This window comes from Sceloporus occidentalis, unplaced genomic scaffold (assembly GCF_023333645.1).
Source record: "Sceloporus occidentalis isolate IW3139 unplaced genomic scaffold, rSceOcc1.0.p SCAF_1, whole genome shotgun sequence".
NCBI lineage: Eukaryota > Metazoa > Chordata > Lepidosauria > Squamata > Phrynosomatidae > Sceloporus > Sceloporus occidentalis.
This window is the reverse complement of record NW_028316981.1, coordinates 300,600,103-300,625,497: the sequence shown is the minus strand read 5'-3', so window position 1 is coordinate 300,625,497 and position 25,395 is coordinate 300,600,103. Positions and strand designations below refer to the sequence as shown.

The 25,395-nt window shown below is 42.6% G+C and overlaps 1 protein-coding gene across 3 annotated transcripts in view; it reads left to right on the top strand.

Moving 5' to 3' along the window:
* LOC149324161 (one cut domain family member 2-like) overlaps positions 1-25,395 on the top strand; it is a 94,611-nt gene that overhangs the window by 54,832 nt on the left and 14,384 nt on the right. The window contains exon 2 of one of the 3 annotated variants that reach the window (XM_089497244.1): positions 5,481-5,517. The exons of the other annotated variants lie outside the window; for them this stretch is intronic. Within the exon in view, the coding sequence (XP_089353370.1) occupies positions 5,481-5,517 (37 nt within the window). The remainder of the gene's footprint in view (positions 1-5,480; positions 5,518-25,395) is intronic. 3 annotated transcript variants of the gene reach the window in all.

The following is a 25,395-nucleotide window of genomic DNA, read 5'->3' as shown; positions in this document are numbered from 1 at the left end:
GGATTGCACTCTTATCTCAAATAGCTCCAGTAATAAGGCAAAATATTCAATAGTCAACTAGACTTTCATTGATTTGTACTGTAAGAAGAAGGATGGCCAGCTGGTTGGTAGAGAGCAAGAGATATGGAACCGAAGCTGCTAGGTTGTAAAAATATAGGATTGCAACCACGTCAGACCATGCCTGATATGACTGTTTTGGAGACAGAGAGAGAGAGAGAGAGATTAAACAGCTCTCTTTTGGGGCAACTGAAGTTCCTCAATAGTTCAAAGGCCACTTTGAAAAGTTTGGCAAGTTTCTTAAGAGCGAGTTTGCTATTGCCATCCTCTGAGGCTGAGAGAGTGTGACTTGCCCACAAAAAGTGTTAGGTATTCTAAAAAGGAGATGGAAGAGGAAGCACAATCTACATGAAGCATGCACAGAATTGCTTTGCTACTCAAGGCTATAAATCTCTCTATGACAGAGCCCAGGCATTGTATGCAAAAGGTCTTCATGGCCTGTTACAGACAGCCAAAATAAAGCTGCTTCGAGTCACAGTGGAGGTATGGTGTTTCAATGATGCATGTGTCCTAAGAGTCCAGAAGTCGCACCAAAGCCACGCTCCAGCCTGGAGTGTGGCTTTAGTGTGGCTTCTGGACTCTTAGGATGCATGCATCATTGAAACACCATACCTCCACTGTGACTCGAAGCAGCTTTATTTTGGCTGTCTGTAACAGGCCATAGTTTATCTCCATCTGTTCCAGGTAAATCTGGGAAAGAGTTCTATCTGAAACACAGGAAGGCTGCCACCTGCATTGGTCTCTAGACCAAAAATTCATGAGGCTTCTTATTAGAAAACCTACCTGCCATTTCTTGTGCATGATAGTGCTACTGAATTAGATCAAACCACTATGGCATATTGTCAAGCATGAGCATATGAAACAAAGAAACAGTGAGAGGGAAAAAATCCAATCCCCAAGCAAAAGATAAATAATAAATAAATAATAAATAATAAATAAAATTTTTATTTCTATACCGCTCCTTCCAAAGATCAGGGCGGTTCACAACAAGATAAAATACAAATGTACAACATACTTTAACAAAAAATACACACAGCAAAAATAAAATACATAGCTAAAAGCCCCGTTAGCCGATCCTCTTGCCCTTAAAGAGGGATGGAGGTCTGGTTGGACTTTATTCGGGGAATGCCGACTGAAATAGAAAGGTTTTCAAGTCCTTTCTAAATTGGGCCAGGGAGGTGGCCGAGCGGAGCTCTGTGGGTAGCGTGTTCCAAAGGGCCGGGGCGGCGATGGAAAAAGTCCTCCTCGTAGTGGAGGTGAGCCTAGCCCCCGGTACCCTAAGTAATTGCTGCCCAGATGTTCTGAGGGTGCGGGGCGGAATATACGGGGAGAGGCGGTCCTTCAGGTATCCCGGGCCCAAGCCATTTAGGGCTTTATAGGTAATCACCAACACCTTATATTGTGCCCGGAAGCGAATGGGCAACCAATGGAGATCTTTTAACACCGATGTTATATGGCTGGCCCTGGAAGTACCAGGAAAGAGGAAAACTTTTCAAGGCAGTGTGATGCAGTGGTTACAGTACTGGTCTGGAGATTGAGGTTCTAGACCCAACTGAACCAAGAAGCTCCTTGGGTGATGCTGAGCCAGTTGCTCTGTCTCTTTCTCAGCAGCAATGTAGTGAGGAGTATGAAGTGAGGGAGGAGGAGACCCATGTACGTCACCTTGCTCTCATTGGAAGAAAGGCGAGACTAACTGTTAAATAAATCTATTTTCCAATATATTACTAGCCAATTGCCCTCTTGGTTCTTAAACTGTTTGGGAAGGGAGAGGCAAGAAGCTACTCAGATATTGTATGGTGTAAACAAAATTGATTAATTGATTTTATTTAGAGTATTTTTATACCTCTCCTTAGCTGAAAGTCTCCCGGAGAGGCTTATGCGCAATCAATAAGCAAGACAGGCCCTACCCACAGGCTTGTGATCTAAAAGAAGAAGCTGCACCAAATAGCAGCTGGAAAAAAGCCACCTTCAGTGGCTAATTGGAAGGGAAGAGATTCTTGGTGTCAGAAAAAGGGAGAGCATAACCTCTCTGCATTATGTAATGCATTTAGATTGCATGGATTCTTGCCATGCCCACAGAGAGAGAGAAATGCAAGAAGCACTTTTCTGTAGCTTGTTTTGTTTGGCTCATTTTTCTCCTCTCTTTCTTTTCTTATTGGTGATGGTTCAGTATGTTCTTTCTTTCTTTCTTTCTTTGCCCCATTGTATTTTATTCATCTCCAAGTGGGATCTGCAACAAAAATTGGCAGTGTAGTTTCCCCCCAAATATAAACACTTCTGTTCCTTCTTCAAAGCAGACACACTGTTCTCCAGCAGCTCATTCCGCCATCTTGAGCGCCATGTTTCTTCTTCAGTGTAACACTCAACCTTCCATTACTGGCAGGAATATAAGTTAATACTATGACACCGGGGACAAAGAGTACAAACTGGAAGATACTGGAAGTAGACTCCATTGGCTGGAGGCCATGTGCAATGGTAGCTACATTTCCATTTCTGAGCAGGCTGTGCTCAATCGAACTCTTTGGGGGAAGAGAGGAGAAGTTTTTTTTAATTGTATAATTGTACACATTAGTGCTTTCTCAAGGATATTAATATACATCCTCCCTTTTCCCCTTGGTGCTTCTGTTTTGACTTCATTTTTGTCAACACTAGACACCTGTGTTTGCTGTTAGAGGAGGGGTTAAATATAAATCACCCTGAGAGAGCTTTTTCCCTGGAAAGATGGGAAATATATTTTAATAGTTATTAATTAATTAATTAATTAATTAATTAATTAATTGCTCATACCCACACTTCAAAGCTGTGAGGGAATTTGTCATTTTTTAATCTGTCTTTGAAATGAAATTTTCCTTCATCTGCCCTGTCCAAATCCAATTGCTACAGAGAGGACCATATTGTATTTGACTGCCATACAGGTATTATTGATGAAGTACCTCTCAAAAGAAGGGAACCACAACCCCAATTGAGCCCTCTCCTTGAATGGGCAATTGATCAGATTTGGTTTCTTCAACTTTTGAAATTTTTCAGTTCTGAATTATAAAGGAATGATTTCGATAAAAATTCCAACCCAAAACAGCTAAACCAATTTTCACTCATCTTTGTGATCCTAATGGCAATATATGAATCAGAGATTTGGAAGGCATACTAAGGACCATCCACTGACAGGTGGCCATTTTAACCCCTGTTTTAAAAAAAAACCTACAGCAAAGTAGAGTCCAACATGTCCAAGGTAGTCTCTTCCACTGTCAAAGTTCTTTCTGATGTTTGGTCAAAATATCCTTCCCTCTAATTTAGATCCACTGTTTCACACCATATCCTTTGGAGAAGCCCAGAACAAGGCTATTCTGCCTCCTTCATGAAATACTAATGTAATCTGAGTGACCTAAATTTTGATGAGGAATTAGATAAATTCAGGGAAGATGAAGCTACTATTCTGGTCGACGATATATCACCTGTAATATTAGAGGGAGGATGCCTGTTTGTATGTCAGTGGTGAAGAATGCAAGATCAAAGGCAATATTATACTCACATCCTGCTTGTGGGCTTCACGTAGGTAACTGGACAGCCTCTTGTGGGAACAGAAAGGTGGACTCAACACCATGATTCTTCTTGTGTTACAGATGTAACATGAGTTGAACTTGAGGTACATGCAACCATACTGCAATAACAATGTTTGAACTAGAACTACAGCTGTGAGAGTTCAGTGATGTCACTAGGGTTGGTGTCACCCCAATGCAGTAACTCATGGTGTCACAGATAGACAGCCAACCTGCAGCTGTAGTGCATGGAGGAATCTGATCTTGGTTGCTTCTCCTTGCCCCCGGTGCAAAGACAGGTGTGGGAAGGGGCCCAGACTGGGGGCCCAGGGACCACCTCCAGCTCTGCAGAAGGAGAATAGGAGTGTCTGAAGGAGGAGCAGACAGAGGATGCCACTGCCATTCTTGCACCAGCTCCACCTAGCTTGATGCCCCAACCCACCCACCCCAAGCAGGCAGTGCCAGGTGCTGAGCATTCCTCTCCCCCAAGGTCAGGATGCAAAAGCCTGGGAATGAGTTGGAGGAGGCAGTGGAAGGAGAAGCAGCAGTAGCAGCAGGCGGGGAGGCATTCATCGATTACCCTCCCTCTCCTGCCCACCTTCCCCTGCATCTTAGCCTGGCTGCCTGGAACACTGCTGTCTGCTTTACCCTCTCTTCCCTCCCATTGCCCTTTCCTGCACATCATTCTGGAGAAGAGGAGAAGTATTTATGCAATTTTTCTCTCTTAGAATAAGTTGATCAGCCCAGGATAATGTGCACTTTGACCTTTGAGGGGAAGGGTACACAATTCCTTGTGATCCCTCAGGCAGCAAAATGTCTTGGGCCAGCCCTGTCTGCTAGGATGGGGACTTCCAGCTTCAATTATTAGCATCTGAATGCCTATTTATATTGTTCCAGGAGAGACTTGGGAGGGTATTCCTAAGGTTAAAAATAACAGGCACACTTAATGTGCAACTAGTTGACGGAAATAAGCAGATAAATATGTTTACCATCCTAACCTCCCCCTTATACTATGTTTATTTGTGTCTTCATTCCAATTGTTTCTTGTTACATAATGGTTTTGTACACAGCGGAGTACTTAAACTAATTTATATCGATCTCAATTGCTCTCATTTGTGCATACTTAATTCAGAGAGGTAATCAAATTGATTTCTGGGGCCTACTTTTTAAGAGATTGTACTAACACAGATATACAAGAGGTTGCTGTAACTAAATTAGAGGGGAAAGAAAAACATTTTAAACCTCTGGAAGCCCTTTTTGACAGTCATTTCATTGTGCTCAGCATTACTGACGTAATTGAATTTCCCTTTGTATTGAGGTCTGTTTGAAATCAGATTGAGAAACTGGGGTGTTTTTTCTTTTCTTTTCAGTTCCATTGCACTGTCACTAAAATCACTCAACACACATATAAAATAATGTGGAATAAATCAATATGCAAGATTTTTCCCTGACCAAAAAAATATAAAGTGAATTACAAATGTATTGACTCTGGATGTGAGGCAGCCATATTTCAATGGGGGATATCACTGTATGAGTGCGGCTGTGCTCTTGATCCTACTTATGAAGGAGGAAGAAAGCACAAATCTTGACTTTTTTCTGAGTCTAGGTGGGACTTGCTCCCAGGTAACTGGGTTCTGTCCAGTAGCTGGGCAAGCCCACTAAGGGTGGGCAACCTATGCCTACTTTCAAAAACTATCCAAAAGGGATCAGCTGAAAAGAGCAGTCTCTCCCTCCTTCTGAGAATGGGGAGAGAGAAGAAAGGAGAAGAAATGTATGTGTGTGCATGAGAGAGCAAGGAATAATCTCACCCAGTTTTGTCTTTGACTCTCACCCACTGTGTGGAGTCTTTAAAAGAGTAGTAAACATCTTACATTTTGTGTGTTTCAGAAACAGTACACATCGACATTAATGGTCCTCTACAGTGGTAGGAACAGGTACTTTATATAATAATATGTATTATTATTTGTTGTTGTTGTTATTGTTTCCAACTTATCGCGACCCAAAGGCAAACCTATCATGGGGTTTTCTTGACAAGATTTGTTCAGAGAAGGGTTGCCATTGTCTTCCTCTGAGGCTGAGAGCATGGGACTTACCACAGGTCACTCAGTGATTTTCATGGCTGAGCAGGAAATCAAACCCTGATCTCCAGAGATATAGTCCGATGCTCAAACAACTATGCCACTCTGGCTCTCATGTATTATTTACCTTAATTCAAATAGGATATGCCAGTCCTACTCTGTTTGGGTGTTTTCCTCCTGATTCCATTCAGTGGATCCCTGGATTCATATCCCCAAATATTGCCTATTGCTCCCATTTACACTAATGATGCTTGGAGATACCTAGTTTTGGATGGCACAAGCAATCATGGAGTTGGAAGACACCCCATGGCCATCTATCCCAACTCCCTCCCAATGCAGGAACCTACCATCATCTTCCAAGGAAGTCTTTTCCACTGTTCTGTGCTCACTTGTCCTGTTGTTGTTGTTGTTGTTGTTGTTCTTCTTCTTCTTCTTCTTCTTCTTCTTCTTCTTCTTCTTCTTCTTTCCATCTTCTTTCTCATCTAGTTCTTCCTTTGTGTACTATGACTGCACCCACTTTTATTTATTGCTGTTAAAATAAGTACCTTGCTCTCCCCTCCAGACAGAGATCTCAGAAGCAGTTAATATCAGCTAAGAGCAGATGGGAATAATATTAAAATAAATAGGTCAAAGCAACAGATAAAAACTTAATTACAAAACTAAAAACAATTCCAAAGAAATATAAGTAGGGGCCTTTTTTATTAAAAAGAAATCCTGCTGGAGAGGGGAAAGTGTTTAGAAAGCGACAAAACATTTGCAAGGAAGGAGGCAGGTTGATTTCTTGGAGCAGGGAGCCCCACACACTAGAGATAATGGCAGAAAAGGTCCTGCCATCTGTTGTCAGATATTAGTGAAAATTATAGTGGCACATGCAAAGGGGTCTCCTGTATTATTTATTTATTTATTTATTTATTTATTTATTTATTTATTTATTTATTGTGTTTACATTCTGTTTTATTCAAGCATAAGGACATATAGTTAAATACCATAGCCAGAATCATTAAGGCCATAGTATTTCTGATTTCTGTGTATAGTTGTGAAACCTTGACAGTGAAAAAAGCTGTCAGGAAGAAAGCTAACTCACTTTAAATGTGGGGTTGGAGGAGGGTTCAAAGGATACCATGAACTGCTAACAAGAGAAATGAATAGGTCTTAGAATATATCAGGACTAAACTCTCACTAGACATGAAGATGATTAAACTGTGGCTGTCATAATTTGGACACATCATGAGACAATATGATTTCACAGGAAAAGATGATAATGCTTGGTAAAGTGGAGTACAGTAGGAAAAGAGGGAGACCACACTACAAGTGGATTGATTCAGTCAAGAAAGCCATAGCCCTGAGCTTGCAAGACTGGGACTATTCATAGGGTCACCATAAGTCCAAGTCAACTAGTTGGCAAATAACAACAGCAAAACTTTTTTTAAAGCTAGAAAGGCACTCAGTGTGATATTTTTATCAATAAAAACATGATAAGAGGCAGTAATTCCACACTGGATTTTAGATGGAATTTTAAAGGAGGCATCGCCTAATCTGTCAGGAGGATCTGTTTCAACACCTTGGATTAGCTCCCTTTGCCTGAAGCAGAAGCAACACTGCACTCACGGTGAAGCTACTAGCCACTATTGGTTCTGATTTATATAAGGCAAGCTTCTAGATCCCCAACCCAATATCACAAATAATTTAAATTCCAGAATTTTTACCTATGCCTTCACTCTTCCTCACCATCTCTAATTTTACTAATTCTTCCCACTCCCTCTGATTCCACCATCATTTAGTCACACTGTTGTCAATTATTCTTCCACCTCTTAAAATAATAGAATCTTAGAGTTGGAAGGGATCCAACCCTCTGCCATGTAAGAATACACAACTAAAGCACTCCTGAAAGATGTCCATACAACCTCTGTGTAAAGAGCTTCAAAGATGGAGAACCCACCGCCTTCCAAGGCAGTCTTCTCTGCTGTCAAACAGCTCTTAGAGTTGGGAAAAAACCTTCTTCCTAATATTTAGGTGGATTCTCTTTGCTTGTACAGTAATTTGAATCCGTTGGTTCATGTTCTGGTCTCTGAAGGAGCAGAAAGCAAGCTATTTTCTTCTTCTTGACATCCCTTCAGATAGTTTAAGATAACTATGTTTCCTCTCCATCTTCTCCAGGCTAAACACATCCAGTTTCCTAAGGAATTCCTCAGAGGCTTTGGTTTGCAGACCTTTGATCATCTTGGTCACCTTTCGCTGGATGCAATCTAGCTAGTCAATAGGTTTCTTTAATTGTGGTATCTAGCCTTGGATACAGTATTAGATTGTGCCCCATAGGCAGGTCTGCTCTTCTATATTTATTGTTTTTATGTACAGCGCTGTGCAAATCTACAGTGCTATATAAATAATAATAATAATAATAATAATCCTCAGTTGGGATCTATACTCCTGTAGATGCAGTCCAGAATTACATTGCCTTTTGGGCTGTTGCATCACAGTGCTGATGATGCAAGTTTATGATCTATTAAGACCCCATCTCCTTTTCATATGTACTGCTTTCAAACCAGGTGTCATCCATCCTATAGTTGTGCATTCCTGTGGCATGCTTGGGGATTTATTTAGCTTCTTAGGGCACTGACTTTTCAGACTGTTTTACAGTGGGTGCACTGGGATTATTCTTCACAACCAGAATAAAAGGATAGTTTTGGGGGTGTTCTAGACTGCACTCTTTTCGTATGGGGCAAGAGAGCAGGTCAACAGGCAATACAAAGTGAATATGTAGAATCATAGAGTTAGAAGAGACCCCAAGGGCCATCAAGTTCAAACTCTCCCCAAACTCCACTGCAATATGTCCAAAGTTGATGTAAAAAGGTTCCCCATAGGACAAAACCTGTAGACACTTATTGCTGTGCCATGGTTGTGAACTGCTTTATGTGCCTGTATGTTTTCAACTGGTCTGGAATGGTGTTGATAGTTTAATTCCATTTTGACTTCATTTATAGCCCATATTTTCTACACACACACACACACACACACACACACACACACACTTGAACTATTAACAATATTAAAACAATTTAAAACATCTGAAAAGCTTTCTTTAAAAACTTGCAGTTCTAAAAGTCTGCTAGAATTTTTTTTTAATAAAGTTTTTCCTACTAGTAGGACAGCAAAAGGGGCCATTCTAGCCCTATATAGGGAAGAGGTTTCAGAGGCTAGGGGCAGCCACTGAGAAGGCCCTATCTCATATCTCCACCAATCACACCTGTGAAGATGGTGGGACTTAAATAAGTGCCCCTCCAGAGCATCTCAGGGCCTGGGCAGGCCCAAAGAAGGAGACATGGGCTTAGCAAGGAACAAGGAATATATATGCCTATTAAAAAATACACTTCAATGATGCAAGAGGTTCTAAAGGGTACAAATAATGTAGATCTTTGAATGTTTTGTTGTTGTTGTTGTTGTTGTGTGCCTTCAAATTGTTTGAGTTATGGTGACCCTAAGGTGACCCTATCAGAGGGATTTCTTGGCATGTTTCTTCAGAGGGGGTTTGCCATTGCCAACTTCTGAGGCTGAGAGAGTGTGGCTTGGCCAAGGTCACCCACTGGATTTGTATGGCTGAGCCAGGATTCAAACCTTGTTTTCCAGAGTCATAGTCTAGTGATCAAACCACCACGCCATGCTGGCTCTCTTGAATTTTTTAGCTGAGTTGTATTTTAGTTGCACTGTATTTTAATTTGTAACCGGTCTTGAGTCCCAGTCTTGGTAGATAAACAGCTATGCTGATTATCATCTGGGAGGGACTCTCCAGACTGCAAAAAGGGGAGCAAGGTCTATGGACCATATACAAATACTTTCAGCAGTATTTGCTGATCTACTGAAGAGTTTGTGTGTGCAGGGAAAGCAGTTTTCTCTTCTCTTCTCCCTTTATCTATTCACAGAGCTTATGTATAGCTGAGCAATGATACACACGTCAGAATCTCTCTCTGTGCAGGGTACCACTGCAGATGGAATGGAGGGCTCTGAAATAAATTCTGGAAAGGGTTATAGTTCAGTAATGGAACTAATGCTTTTGCATGCAGAAAGCTCCAGACTTTCAGATTCCGTTCCTCAGTATAATTACATAATCTCCTTTCAAAGAGACAGGTGCTGCTGACAGTTTGATAGACCTTGGCCTTGGAGCACTGTGGCCAATATCATCAAATTCAAAAGGATCAACTTATCTGAATTGGTGTAAGCCAGTGTTATATGCTTGGTTGAGAAAAGTTTCCAAGCAAAGTTTTAAAGTTTTCTGTTGGATATGATCAATATATGGTTGTTGTTGTGTGCCTTCAAGTCATTTCTGACTTATGGTGTCCTTAAGGCAAACCTATCATAGGGGTTTCTTTACAGAATTTGTTCAGAGGGGATTTGCCCTTGTCCCTCTGAGGCTAAGAGAGTGTGACTTGCCCAATGTCATCCAGTGGGTTTCCATGACCAAGTGGGGATTCAAACCCTATTTTTCACATGCCCTAGCCCAACACTCAAACCATTACACCATGCTGGCTCTCTGTATAACATATTACTGTAACATTACTTCATGATGCAGCATTGCTTTGTAAGTGGTTGAAAAAGTGCCATCAACACTACCTTAAATGTTATAAGCCACTTTCCCCCAAACTGGTACCCTCCAGGTGTACAGGACTACATCCTCCATCATCCCTAGTGGCCAGCCTGTCAGTGAGTGATAAGATGTGCAGTTTAGCACATCAGGAGGTCATTAGGTTGAAGAAACATGCCTAAAGCATATGAGAGATGTTAAATACCATATGTAATACAACAACAACAGCAGCAATAATATCACCACAACCACAATGGAACAATGTTAAAAACAGGAGATGGATATTAGCAAGTACCATATGCATACTAGCCATAGTAGAATGCTACAGTATAGCCCACACAAAGTAGTTTGACTGTTGGACTAGGGTCCTGGAAGACCATGCACAGCCGTGGAAAACTACTGCATGACTGTAGGCAAATCACACACTCTCAGTCTTACAAAAAGTCAATGACGAATCTCCTCTGAGTAAGTCTTGACCTGAAAACCCTAGGATAGGGTCACCTTGAAGTTGGAATTGGTTTGAAGGTACATACCAACTAGAACAAACAACAAAGAATCCTAACTCAGTTATAAGCCAAGGTAAATAGGCAAGTTTTAGAGCTCAACTGAAGGCCTGCATTGGTGAGGGTTGCTAGAGGTAGTAGTACAAGAAAAGAACTATTGAACGAGCACAGGAGGTTGTGTCTTGGGCATGTGTACAAAATACACAGAAGACCATTGTGGTGTAATGGCTAGGGTGTTGGACTAAGAGCCTGGAAGACCAGTGTGATGTAATGACTGGGACTTGGGAGATCCAGGTTCACATCCTCTTTGTTTTGTGAAATTCACTGGGTGATATCACGATAGTCACTCACTCACTCAATATTGCCTACCTGACAGGGTTGTTGTGAGGATGAAACAAACAGAAAGAGTATTTATGTCATCCTTGAGCTCACTGGAGGAAAGTCAGGATATAAATCTAACTAATAACTAAAATAATTAATGAAGAGGCCAATTGAACTGTTTGTAGTAAGAATCCCCTCTCATAGTGAACTGGCCAGAAATCTAAGTGTTGCTGAGGAATAATAATTTTAGTCTGAATTAGTGTTGCCAGGCTTTCAAAACAGCAGTAAAGGATACTTGGAATTCATGGCATGCAGGCTTGACAATCAGGAAACAGCTATTAACTAGTTTGTGTTCTACCTAAATACTAAATGAAAGTATTGATTTTATTTAACACAGCCATGTATTTCTCTGTACAATTAACATATCATCCACGTTCATAAATTGCATGATGCACACATTGCTGCTTTTATGAAAGGCCTACATCCTAAAAATATGGGATTTATTTTTAGGGGGGGCGTTTCATCTGGTCAATATAAAAGGGAAAACGTTTCAGCCCGCAAATAGGAAAAATCCTTTGTAATAAAGGACACCTGCCAGTCCTACAAGGGACAAGGTTTCTTTCCCTTAGATAAGGGACATCCCTTATAATACAGGACACCTGGCAACCCTAGTCTGAATCACAAGGAAGGAAGCATATCATTCCCTTTTGTCTTCTTTCAGTGGTGCCTCAGTTTCCATAAAGCATGCTCTCCAACTGTCCTAATTTGGCAGGGAGAGTCCTGATTTTTCTGTCATCTCACTTTTTCCAACTGTTTATAAAATATCCCAGTTTCTACTTTCTTCTCCCACTTCCCTGCTTTGTCCTCTGTATATTTCAGTTACTGCAAACTGAGTTTCACATGCAAAAGTAGTTTCACTCAACTCAGCAGAGGGGAAGAGGAGAGGAAGTAAAGGAAACGTGCATTTCCCAGTAAGGTCAGGCAAAAGCAAACTGCTGCAGCCTCTCCTACCTTGTGTGTCCTTTCTCATTAATACTTTTTGCTCTCTTGACCACACTCTGATGTTACTTGGCCACACATTCCCTGTTTTCATCTGTGAAATGTTGGAGGGTATGCATACAGTGATTTTTCACTGGATTGGAGAAAATTGTGGCTGGAATCTTGGTGGCTATTCCTAAATAGAGTAGACCAGTGATGGTGAACCTTTTAGAGGCCGAGTGCCCAAACTGCAACCCAAAAGGCACTTATTTATTGCAAAGTGCCATGTCCCTCTGGCTTTCTAGTAACAAACTGTGGCAAACTCTATGCTGGGGCGATGGCACATGTGCCCACAGAGAGGGCACTGAGTGCCACTTCTGGCACACGTGCCATAGGTTCGCCATCACTGGAGTAGACTCACTGAATCAATTGTTGATGGTAAGTGAGTAAATCCCATCGATTCAATGACTCTACTTTAGTCTCATGACTAATAATAGGGCTGATGCCCCTATGGATGCAAGATCATAGACTTCAGGGACAACTCAGAAAGATAGCTTAAAGAAGCATGAACTTCCCTGACCTCCATTAATCTCACAACAGGATCGGCTAATATGCTAACACTTTTAATGTCAGTATTAAGTGTGAATTTTTTTTAGTATTCTGCAGTGGCTAGGCTTGCAAGCCTGTTTCATTAAAGCTCTCACACTAATTGAACTAGCTTTCCAGTTCATACATATAGAGTGATTCATTAATCACTCGTCCTCATTACACATCTGATCACTTCTCCATAATGCGTCCAAGGGGGACATTATGATGCTTTGCCTAGAGTTAAGGCATGGATTGTACAATTAGTTGAACATTGTCACCCTGATTGTTGCAAAGAGATATGCAATGCTTTCCTGTTGTGCATTGGGCAAGTCTGAATCAACAGAGGTTTTGCCACATATTCTGGGCTTCTACATTCACACCTATAGCCATCCAACAACTATAGAATCAACTTGCAGCTTGTACAAGAGAATGGCCCACAATAGATATAAGTAGAGCTTGAACAAATTCATTTTGGGGATGAAAATTTAAAGAATACTCCATGTTTCTAGAGAGTTGTCTAAAAAAGCCAATCTAGTGTAATGGTTTGAATCTTGGACTGGGACTCTGGGAAACTAGTGTTCAAATCCCTACTCAGGTGATCTTGAGTAAGTCACACTCTAGAAACTAAGAGAAAGGCAATGGCAAAGCTCTTATGAACAATTCTTGCCAAGAAACCCCTAGTTGGACATACGTTGGACTTGACTTGAAGGCACATATCAACAATGACATTTTAATAAACAAGCAAAAATCCTAACGAAAATGGTTTTATATAACGATACTGCAGGTAGCATACCCAGACATGTGGGAGCTCAGTTCTCACAATTAAACACCTACTTATGAGTGAGGCCCTGCTTCTGAGCAGGACACTCTCTCGTGCAATAACAACAAAATGGATGCAGCTTGCAGGACGACCTGTATGAGACAGCTAGGCAAACTGCTGAAGGTCCTTGGTTTGGTTTGAGCAGTTTGAGCCAGCATGATGCAGTGGAGGCTCGGGATTCCTACTCACCTATGAAACCCTTGGGCAGTTCACATGTTCTCAGCCACAGGGGAAGGCAATGGCAAACCTCCTCTGAAGAAATCTTGCCAAGAAAACCCCATGATAGGTTTGCCTTAGGGTCTCAGTGTGTTAGAAATTACTTGAATGCACACAATACACATAGATATCTGCTAGGCATGATCTGTCCTCTCTAGAAAACCTACTGGAGTAGATGGTGGAGGAGAAAGAGGGGGACTGGCAGAAATGGAGAAAAAGAGCAGGCAAAAAAAAAAGGGGGGGGGAGGGATAGACAGGAGCAGGCAGAAAGAGAGAGAGAGAAGGGGAAAGAAAACAAGGAGACAGAAGAAAAGAAGTGGGGTTTGCATGGGGAGGGGCAATATCAGAAAGAGACAGAATGAGTGGCAAGTGACTTATGGCAGATTACCTCCAAGAGATTGCTGCCTTTGACAGAAAATAATTCCACCCAGAACACACATGATCACATCTGATTTCAAAAGCTAAGCAGGATTGGGTTTGGTCAGTTGTTGGACTGATCAGAGCCAGGAGAACAGTAGGGCAGGAATCTCAACTGTGGCTAGGAAAGAATCATATCCAAAACCTCGGCAAGCTGCTGCTGCCTGTCAGTATTGACCAGATTATTATTATTATTATTATTATTATTATTAACCTTTATTTATAAAGCGCTGTAAATTTACACAGCGCTGTACATACAATCTTTTTAATTAGATGGTTCCCTGCCCTCAGGCTTATAATCTAAAAAGACATGACATAAAAGGAGAAGGAAAAGGTGGTGGGGCTAGTAGGCTAATACATATAAAGTACATAGCAATACAGGAAATGGTTCGATAAAACAGGCATCGAAAGAACATCAAATAGCAAGCGACAATTATGCAATGCCTGGGAACACTTCTCTGAACAGGATGGTCTTCAACTCTGTTTTGAAGCTGGTTAAAGAAATGATGGCTCTTGCTCGCGGGGGAAGAAGGTTCCAGGAGTGAGGGGCAGCAAGTGAAAAGGGGCGAATCCGAGATGGGGCAGAGGAAATCCTGTGCTGGGACAGCAGACCTTGACTACCAGAACGGTAGTCAAGCCCATAATGGGCTAGACTTTCAAGCTATACAATAACAGAGCTGTGATTCTTAACTGTCATGCCAATATCCCATGGAATCTTTATATCTGTAGTTGTGGGATGAACAAGAGCTCTCTGGCTGAAAATGCTAAATACTCTCCACCAAACTGCAAATCCCAGGAGTCCACAGGGTAAAACCAAGGCAATTAAAATGGAATCACGGTGCTTTAAAGTTGTGATGTGCAAAGGGGCCTTTAATACAAGGCAGCTTCCTATGTTGCTTAGTAAAATACATTTCCTTGCTGTGTTAGTTTAATACAAAGACCCCAGACAAGTGATGGGGCAAGGATAAAAAAAACACTTCCCACCAGGTATGTCTAAGAAACACAGGATCCACCATCTTGCACAGATTCTAAAACCATCCTTATGCCATTGGACTTAGATTCTTCATTTGTATTTGCAGCCAGCCTCATGTACTCTAGTTACCATGGCCTGAGTTGCTAAATGTCTAGTAAGAACTGAAAATATTCTTGTTTGACATGGCTTTTCCTCTCCCCCTGCCTTTCTCTCAAGGCTTTTTCTTCTGAGAAATGGCCTGATGCTGTGGCAGTTTTCTTCCCTGGCTGTGAATGCTAATTATTTTGCAAAATACCTCTCCCAGAGCTTCGATATCAGTCTTTTAGATTTCTGATTTTATCTATTTCCAGCTATTCTCCCTATTTCTTAACTTTAGGCTGAGGCCAAGATCCTAAAAGACTTAGTGTAGTATAAGAGTTCTGTATGTGGGACTCAGCTAAGGCTCCTCACCCCAGAACTCACTGATGCCCTGCAACAATCATCCCTATGGCCATTCTACACTTTTCAAAATGTCACAGATGAAAATCAGGACATGTGTAACCAAACAATATTAGAATGTGGTCAAGAGGCTAAAAGCTATTAATGAGGAAGAACACACAAGCTAGGAGAGATTGCAGCAGTTTGTTTTTGCCAGGGCCTACTGGGAAGGACAAGACTCTGCCTCCTGCTTTCCTCTCCCCCCACTTTCACTTTCAATTTAGTTTGCAGCAATTATAGTGGGCAATAAGGACAAAGGGGGGAAGTGGGAGAAGAAGAGAGAAACTGGGACATTTTAAAAGCAGCTGAAAAAGTGGGATGGCAGAGGATTAAGTGAGACTCCCCCTGCTGATTCAGTACAGTTGGAGGGTATGTCATTCCATTGTTGACACAGAGATGGTGGGAAGGGGAGTACATCTGCTGCCAAATTCTGCTGGGCCCTTTGGAGGTCTCAGCAAATGAGATCTGTATCTGGCTATGGGGATGTTGCAGTTGTGTGCCTTTAAGTCATTTCTGACTTATCACAGGGTTTTCTTGCCAATTTTTTTCAGAGGGTGTTTGCCATTGCCATCCTCTGAGGATAAGAGAGTGTGGTTGACCCAAGGTCACCCAGTGGGTTTACATGGCCAAACCAGGATTCAAACCCTGGTCTCCAGAATCATAGTCCAACACTCAAACCACTTTACCATGCTGGCTCCATTGGGATGTAGCTAGACACTTTTCCAATACCCTCCTCTCTCAACTAACAATGAAATGGCTGTGGGGGAAGCCTTTGAAGGCCAATGGTGAGTCCGAGCAGGTTTTGTATGCTGCAGAGGGTGAAAGAAAGTACCAGCTTCCTCAATGACCAAAAGAAGAGAGACAGGGTGAACTTACTCCCTATGCCTGTAAATACCTAAATCTTTAGGATCCAAAATTGTCTCTTTCCACTCACACATCCACAAGATGAACTCTGGAGCTGGCGTGGTTACAGCACTGGCACAAGAATTTAATTCTTGTCAATTTTCATGTTGAAGGATGCAATTACAGTAGTAATTTTAGTAATTCAGTTCCTTCTGCAAAAAACATTGGGACCTATTCAGCCCAAAATTCTTGCATGGGATTTTTGTACAGAAAACCACATTTGCTACATGGAAAATTATTTTTCTGTGCAGAAGTATTATTCATTGTGCAGAAAAATGCTGTTTCCCGCACAGAAAATGTTGTTTTCTGGGCAAAACAACCATGTGCAGAATAAAACCTCATCTACAGCTGTTTTCTGCACACACACACACAAGCATCCATACTTTACACAGAATAAATCTCAAACTACAAAGATTCTTGTCAGTCCAGGATTTTTCTCCTTAGTGTTTCTTGACACTTGAGAAATAAACTTTTTGACCATTTTAAAAAATATTTCCACATATTCTTACATTCCCTGGAGCAAGTCCTCTTCTTTAGATTAAATGGGAAATCTTGTTGTTGTGTGCCTTCAATTCGTTTCCGACTTAGTGACCCTAAGGCGAACATATCACAGGGTTTTCTTGGCAAGTTTTGTTCAGAGCAGGTTTGCCATTGCCTTTCGCCTGAAGCTGAGAGAGTGTGACTTGTCCAAGATCACCCAGTTTTATGAGTCCCATGGCTGAGCTGGGAATTGACCCTTGTCTCCATATTCATAGTTCAACACTCAAACCACAACACCACGCTGGCTCTCCTTTTTCAAAACTGGTGGGCAGAAGTGCAGGAGAGGGAAGCTAATTCTCTCTTGCTCTGGCAACAGGGAGCCAGAAGTGCTTTGGATGCGGTAGCCCAACTGCCATGGATTTTCTGCCCTCTCCCTCCCTTCCTGGCAAGGACCCTATTAGCAATCTTTTACACTTATTCAGTTTGTTAAGATATCTTATGTAAGGCTGCATCCCTTCCGAGTGCCTGGTCTGATCCAAGCCTTTTCATAAAAGGATTGAATAGATTGTATTTGCTGCCAACTACATTTCTTCTAGGTATTTATGCATATGAATGGATTTGTAGCACTGATGGCTTTGCAGTGAGCAATCTTTCTGAGCTTTAGGATGTGCGCCTATATCCACTTACCGTGGAGTAAACATCAATGAACTCAACGAGAGATGCTTTTAGGTAGACCTATGTGCACCAAGCATCCTTCTTCTTATCTCTTAGATGCCAGAAAAGGCCAACCTATTCTTGCAAGCTTTTAATAGCAATTTAATTGCTTTTATGGTTTTGTTCTCTTCTCCCTCCCTTGGCAATTCTGCTCCGCTACTGCTGTTCTTGCTTTTATCTGCTGTTTTTTTTTAAGAGGAAGTGTTTGTTTTTGTTTACTATTCTTAGCCACCTTGAGGCTTCAACTATATGGCAGGATACATATTTTAGAAAATACAGAGCCATGGCTCCTTAGTTGTCCTTCCATGAACAGAAAGGACATGGCTCCAATGAAGGATGCTTGGGAGAAAGGGTATTTCTTGTAAATAAGCCACATACAATAGCATCCAAGCTTGAAAACAATTATTTGAACTACACTTTCCAGAACTCTCTTTCAAGCTGGGTTGCTAAACAAGTGCTGGAAAAGCATTGGACGAGTCTTACTCTCTCAGCCTTTGTTTTTGTTGCCTTCAAGTCATTTCCAACACTAAGGTGACCCTATCACAAGGTTTTCTTGCAAGATTTGTTCACAGAGGGGTTACCTTTGCCTTCCTTTGAGGCTGAGAGCCTCATCCAATGGGTTTCCATGGCCAAGCAGGGATTCAAACCATACCTTAGAGGTAGATAATGGCAAAACCTTTCTGAATAAATCTTGCCAAGAATACTCAATGATAGGGTCAGAGTTGACTTGAAGGCACATAACAACAACAATTTAAACACTCACATAAATATAAATTTTAGTGTGGATTTAAAAAACAAAAACAATAACAGATTCAGGCAGAAACAGGACTTAAGGATGAATAGATGCAAATGCAGACAGATTAGACACAGGACTTCCCACTCCCCCTAGGATACCAAAACCCATGGATATTCAAGACCCATTATATTCAGTGGCATAGTAAAGTGGTTTCCCTTATATAAAATAGCAAAATTAAGGTTTGCTTTTTGGAATTTATATATTTTGGGAATATTTTCAAGCCATAGATAGTTAAATCTGTGGCTAAACAAACTGTGGGTACGAATGGCTGACTGTGTTCATGGTAATTATATTTGTAGCCATGAGATCTCACTGAAAAATTACCAGGCCTTGGATGCAGTTGGGAGCTCAGTGGTGGAAGGAAGGGAATAGGCTGGAATATCAAATGTGCTATCAAAATGATCCCTTGCAACCCCCAGCTGAACTTCTTCCATCATCCAGTATTTCGCCACAGAAAGCTTTCCATTTTTCCCCCTTTTAGAGAGAGATGAACATCTGAGGCAAGCGGGAGTGGATGAGGAATAAGACCTCTACAATTTCTTTTCCAGAGCAAACTTAACAGCTGGAGGAAAGTATTTACCGAATTGCACTGAGAGGCATGCAGCCTTTGCATTATTTATTATGAGCTACTGATAAGTCTAAGATGCAGGATGCCTCAAGCCATGAATTAGTGATGTTATAAAATAACCTCCCCAAAAAACCTTTTAGGAACTACAGCGAATAGGTAAGAGCTCCCGATCATATTCCATAACTTCTCTTGGTTTATCTTGGACCCCTATTGAAGACAAGCATCATAAATAAATAAACTAAAATGAAGAAAGATGAAATGTATGTGCTGGGGGGTAGAGATGGGTCTCCTACGGCCCAATTAAACATGTAATAATTCCACAGACACCCAGTATAAAAGGGTGGGAAATTTACTGGAAACCAAACAGTGGATTCTCTGGGCTCCAGCCCCATCAAAAGCACAACTAGGGAAAAGAAGATTGAAAAGTGAAAGTAGATAAAACCAACTACTTTGCTACTTAGGGGATGTCTCCTGCCCACATTGCCAGGAGTCATCATCAAATTCACTTTTTTTCTCCACAAAAAATACTTCCCATGACCCTAGTATGGAGATTCTCCAATTTACACATCTTATGGCCTGCAAGACTCAAAGAAACTAGGTCCCACCATGATAGAAACAAAAAGTCCACTTTTTCCAAGTAGAACATTTAGGCGGGATACAGACGGGCAGGGGAAGACGTCTTGGATGTGTATTCTGCTGAATACGGAGCCTCCAGACCGCCCGCCCCGGGGGCGTGGCTCAGAAGATGGGGCTTCCACATGGGGGGCAGTGAAGACGCGTCACCTGGGGCCGTTTCTGACCCGCAGTTTCCAAACCGCCGCCTCGCAGGATGCTGCAAAGAGAGAGGCAGCTTCCTCACGGGCGGCCAAAAACGGGGCTTTTTTTTTTCCTTTGCCGGCTGGCGGATGCGCAGCTGCGCAGCTGCAGCGCTAAGCAGCGGCGGCAGAAAGCCTATGGGCACATTTAAAGTGCCCAAGCCCCTTTAAAACTTTTCCCCCTGCTCTGCCCAAGAACAATGGTGGTCTCCTGCCAGCTGGTGATCAGCTGGTGTTGGCATCCTTGTCCGCTTGCACTTTGCCAGTGTCACCAGCATCATGGATGCCTCCTCTCCTTTGGTCCCCGCGCTCTTGCTGAATCTGCAATGCACAGCCACAGCTGTCGCCGCTGCCACCGCTGTCCCCCTGCCATCCCCCATCACCTCCCTTGTATATATGTAAATATTTACAGTTTTAGCGGTTTTTATTGTTAGGTGAAAATGGCACAGGAATGTGTGTAGGGGCTCACTTTAAAGTCCAAACTTTCCAAGCAGCGCATGCGTACATGTTGCTCTAGGGTTAGGGTTAGGGTTAGGGTTAGGGTTAGGGTTACGAGTCTTAAAATGCGCTGCAGCTGTGCTGCAGCTTCCACACCTGCATGGCAGCTGACGCTGCAATTAAAGCCTGACTGCAAACTGCGCATGTTCCAGGACCCCGACTCATTATGCGACGCAGCTGACTCGGAGCTTTTAAATGGGCAACTTAAATTAGCGGCGTAGCAATTCTGACGTACCGGTGCAGCAGCTTACAGACGGAGCTGCGCAGCTGCGCATCAAACGGAAAAGAAGCGGAGAAAAGCAGCATCTTTTTAATGCCGCCTCTTCCCGCTTGGGGCGTGCGGGGGGCGTGTTCATGGCGGCATTCAGGTAAGGCCCTTCTGAAGGCTCTACCTTCATGACGTCATGAATACACCCCTTTTTGCCCGTCTGTATCCCGCCATTGTTAGTTATTTACAGTCATGGCCTTACCATATTTATCACTTTTTATGGGTTTTATGGATATAAAATGCAGTTATATAGTTAGAAGAAAACAAAAAGAAAGATAAAGCAGTCTTCCATTATGATTGTAAATTATGACATATAATTTTTAACGCTAAGGTAACTATAACACATGAAGAATATAAATTTTAAAAATGCAGCAATATTACTGGGATAATTTCTTATTGCTATAATTAAAAGTGCCTGTATCTAGAGTAGTACTAAATCTTAACTGTGGTATGTAAAATGCCACTGCTAGAGTACTACTATGCCTCAGTGGTAATACATTTGCCAATGGTTGAGAACCACTGATCTAGGATCTAGCAACTGATCAAGGAAAACTGACCTTGGACCTTATCACATGTGGTGGGGTTTGCAGCTGAGATCCACAGTCATTCCTGTTCTAGTAATGCAAAGTGTGATGTTTTTTCACACCAGATCCAGAGTCACTCCTGTCTAGCAATGCGAACTGAGGTAAAAACGTGATGTTTTACCATACCTGGCTGCCTTTCTGTTGTCCTTCCGAAGTGAGGGGCAAGCAAAGTCAGTTCGATTCCAAGCAAGTCACGTGATGTGGATTCAGGCAAAGGGGAGTGAGTGCACATTGTATTACCACACCGGAGGGTTCAATGATTCGAATCGTCCCCATGAGGAGAAGGAGTTGGGGGCGGGGTTCCCTCCTCCTCCCTCCTTTCCCACGGGCGACAGAGACCCCTGGAAGGAAAGGACTGGGTGGGCTGCCTCCTCTGGCTCCCTTCCTTCACGGGGATGATGGGCATCATCCCCAGGAAGGAAGGGACTGGGGGGGCTGCCTCCTCCTCCTCCTCCCTCCCTTCCCGGGGATGATGGGCATCATCCCCAGGAAGAAAGGGACTGGGGGGGCTGCCTCCTCCTCCTCCCTCCCTTCCCATGGGTGCCAGGCACCCGCAGGAAGGAAGGGACGGGGGCTGCCTCCTCCTCCCGGGGCGCTTGCGGTGGAGTACCAGAGCAGTAGCAAAGCTGCATTCCAGACCAGACCAATCCGCAGTGCAACCGAAGGGAGCCTGTAAGCGAATTCTGTGAAGTCACTTTTTTACTGGTTTTACCAAAATCAGGGGTCACTTTGGAATCACTGCTGAAGCACCTCGCAATGAGCTCCCATAGAAATCAAAGGCGTCTGATAACACAGTCATTTTACGACCTGAAACCGCATTGTTGGAAGTGCAGTCACTTCGGAAGTGACCCTGAACTGACCCAGAAAACCACCCAAAAGCTCTGTGTGATATTCATCTTAGAACCAATGTGATATAGTGGTTTGCATGTCAGATGAAGACTCTGTGAGACAAGGGTTCAAATCCCTACATAGCCATGGAAACTCACTAGGTAACCTTGGACAAGTAACATTCAGCCTTAGAGGAAGGTATTTGCAAATCTTCTCTAAATAAATCTTGCTAACTAAACCCTATGTCAATAGCAAACCACAAATACTCCTGGTAAAGCAAGCATTTTCTACTTAGTTTAAAGGACTTCCAGTGGTTTGCTCCTAAATTACAACATTGTGACTCACCACTAAATTTTAGAAGCACAGCTTCAGAGGCGTGAAGTTTTTGGGACAGTATGCATATTGTGGCCTGGGTATTGTTCATCCTACCCTACTAGATTACCTACAACTGGACATAAACAAGGGGAATATATCCCTTTGCTATTGGATCTTCCAATGACTTCTGATACCACCAGCCATATTATCCTTTCGGCTAACTTTGGTGGGGTGAGACTGGGAAAAACTATTTGTGATGGCTTTAATCCTTTCCTCTAGGTTAGTATCAGAAGACAATGCTAGGAGAATCATGCTTGACCTCTTGGCCTTTAGACTATCGGATCCCATTGGGTGCCCCATGTGATTTTTAATATCTATGTGAAACAGCTAGGAGCGACCATTCAGGAATGGGACATGTGTTTTCAGCAGTATGCTCATGATATTTACCTTCATTTCTCATTTTTATCATATGCTATAGGGTGATAAGCCTATTTGAGAAGAAGCTGCATTTACTTAAAACATCAGGTTTATAACTTGAGAGCAAGACCACATTATCAGTGGTGGAAGTGGTGCAAATGCTGCTGCTACACACAATTACTGTGCTGTTTTCCATTTTAACTTTTAAAATTTCTTGTATGCACTGTTCGTTGAGTTGCTAAGCATGGGATAAGGCTGCATCACTAAAGTTGCAGGGGTGAAAATCAGTTTGCATAAGAGACTGCTTGTGTTGCTGTCTACTGTACTTTGTATATTGTATTTCGCCAACCTTTCTTGCATCATTCATTAATGTCCTTAGCTTCTATGCAATGCCTCCTAGAATAGTTCACACAAGCAGAGAAAAGGGTCCCTATTATTGGAACTGCTCCAGGGCCTCAACCACCTTAGTCCGGGCCCCTTTCCTACTACACAACTATATGCAAAGGAATATTGCAGCACCTTTGAAACTAACTGAAAGAAAGAAGCTGGTAGCATGAGCTTTTGTAGACTTAAGCCTACTTCCTCAGAAGCATGTTTGGAGGGGAGAATCCAGAGACTGACCAATATCAGCTGTTTGAGTGTGAGAATGTCATTCAGATTCAAAAGTTCAGTTTTAATGATGACCATTGCTGTGATATAATAATAATAATAATAATAATAATAATAATAATAATAATAAAACTTTATTTATATACCACTTTCCCAATGATCAAAGCGGTGTACAACAAGAATATAGGTACATACAGGTTAAAAATATAAAATCTACATATCTCAATATACATAAAAACACACAGCCAAAAATCTTTCAGTCAATGATGTGCAAGTCTATCAAGAATAGTGACTACAGAGAGTCAGACGGATATGCTAGTTGGAATAAATGTGTCTTCAGAGCCTTTTTAAAGGCATCCAAAGTGGAGCAAGCTCGGATTTCGTCAGGAAGATTATTCCAGAGAGTAGGTGCTGTCGATGTGTATGACCTCTTGTGAGTTGTTGGCAACCTCACTCTCGGACATTCAAATAAAAATTTCCCTGATGTTCTGAGAGTGTGGGGCGGATTGTGTGGGAGGAGGCGGTCTTTCAAGTAGCTCGGGCCCAAGCCATGTAGGGCTTTATAGGTAATAACCAACACTTTGTATTGAGCCTGGAAGCTAATGGGCAGCCAGCAAAGAGATTTTAGTACCGGGGTTATATGGTCTGCCCTGGATGTTCCAGTGACCAGCCTGGCGGTTGCTCTTTGAACTAACTGAAGCTTCCAGACCTGGTACAAAGGTAGCCCCATGTAGAGCACATTACAGAAATCTAACTGAGAGGTTACCAGTGCGTGTACTACTGTTTCAAGGTCCTTTTGGTCCAAACAGGGACGCAGCTGGTGTATCAGCCGAAGCTGGTACCAAGCACTCTTGGCCATCGCATCCACCTTGGATGACAGTTGTAGGGATGAGTCCAAGAGTACTCCCAAACTGCGAACTTTGTCCTTTAGGGGGAGAATAACCCTGTCTAGGACTGGATGACAAATTTCCCTGCTTGGACTTGGGGTACCTATCACAAGTACCTCTGTTTTCTCCGGATTCAGCCTGAGTCTGTTTTCCCTCATCCAGCCCATTACTGCCCCCAGGCAGGCATCCAGAGGAGAGGTGCCATCCTTAGTCACTGTATCAGTTGGAGACATGGAGAGATAGATCTGGGTGTCATCAGCATACTGATAACACCGAGCCCAGATGATCTCTCCCAGCGGTTTCATGTAAATGTTAAACAGCATGGGGGATAAAATGGCGCCCTGTGGGACGCCAGATGTTCGCTCCCTTTTACGGGAGCAGCAATCCCCCAGCCTCACCATCTGGGACCTTCCCGAGAGATAGGATCGGAACCACTGGAGCACAGTGCCTCCGATACCCAGTTCCCCCAGGCGTCCCAGAAGTATACCATGGTCAATGGTATCGAAAGCCGCCGAGATGTCCAAGAGCACCAACAAGGTCACATCTGTAACGGAGAACACTCCCAGCTGACCAATCAGAAGGCAGCTGAGGGCCAGCCAATAGCCTGTAGGCTGGAACTTTTGAAGATTCCGAACTGACAGTTGGGGAGTCAGTTGGAACTGGGACTGTTTAGAACGGCAGCTAGGGTTTAGAATCTTGGGGAGAGAGGACTGAGGTCCAGGAGTTCCTGCGGGAATGTGTTAGTTAGGGGCTGGAATCCTGAGAGGGAGGGTTCCAGGGCTCGAGAAGGATGGTTAGGGGTAGAGTCTGTGTAGAAAGGGCTCCCTACCGTTGCACTGCCAGACCTCTAGGAGAGGGAGGGACTGGAGTGTAATATCCTGCGGGATATGGTTAGCCTTGGTGGCTGAGTTAAGAGAACAAACTGTCTAAAGAGAGGCAGGAAAGTCTCTAGGTGATAGAGGGATATCTAGGGGAAAGTAAAGTGACAGTAGCTGAGTCAAATAATACAAGTGTAACTAAGTAACCTGTGCCTGAACTAGCTGTTACATAATATCATTCAGTTCAAGAAAGAGATGGTCAACCGTTTTGTTTAATAAAGTTTATATTTTGGTTTACATAAAAGTTTGTCAGTCATACATCTCAGCTCCACGCTACTATATTAAATAAGGTGAA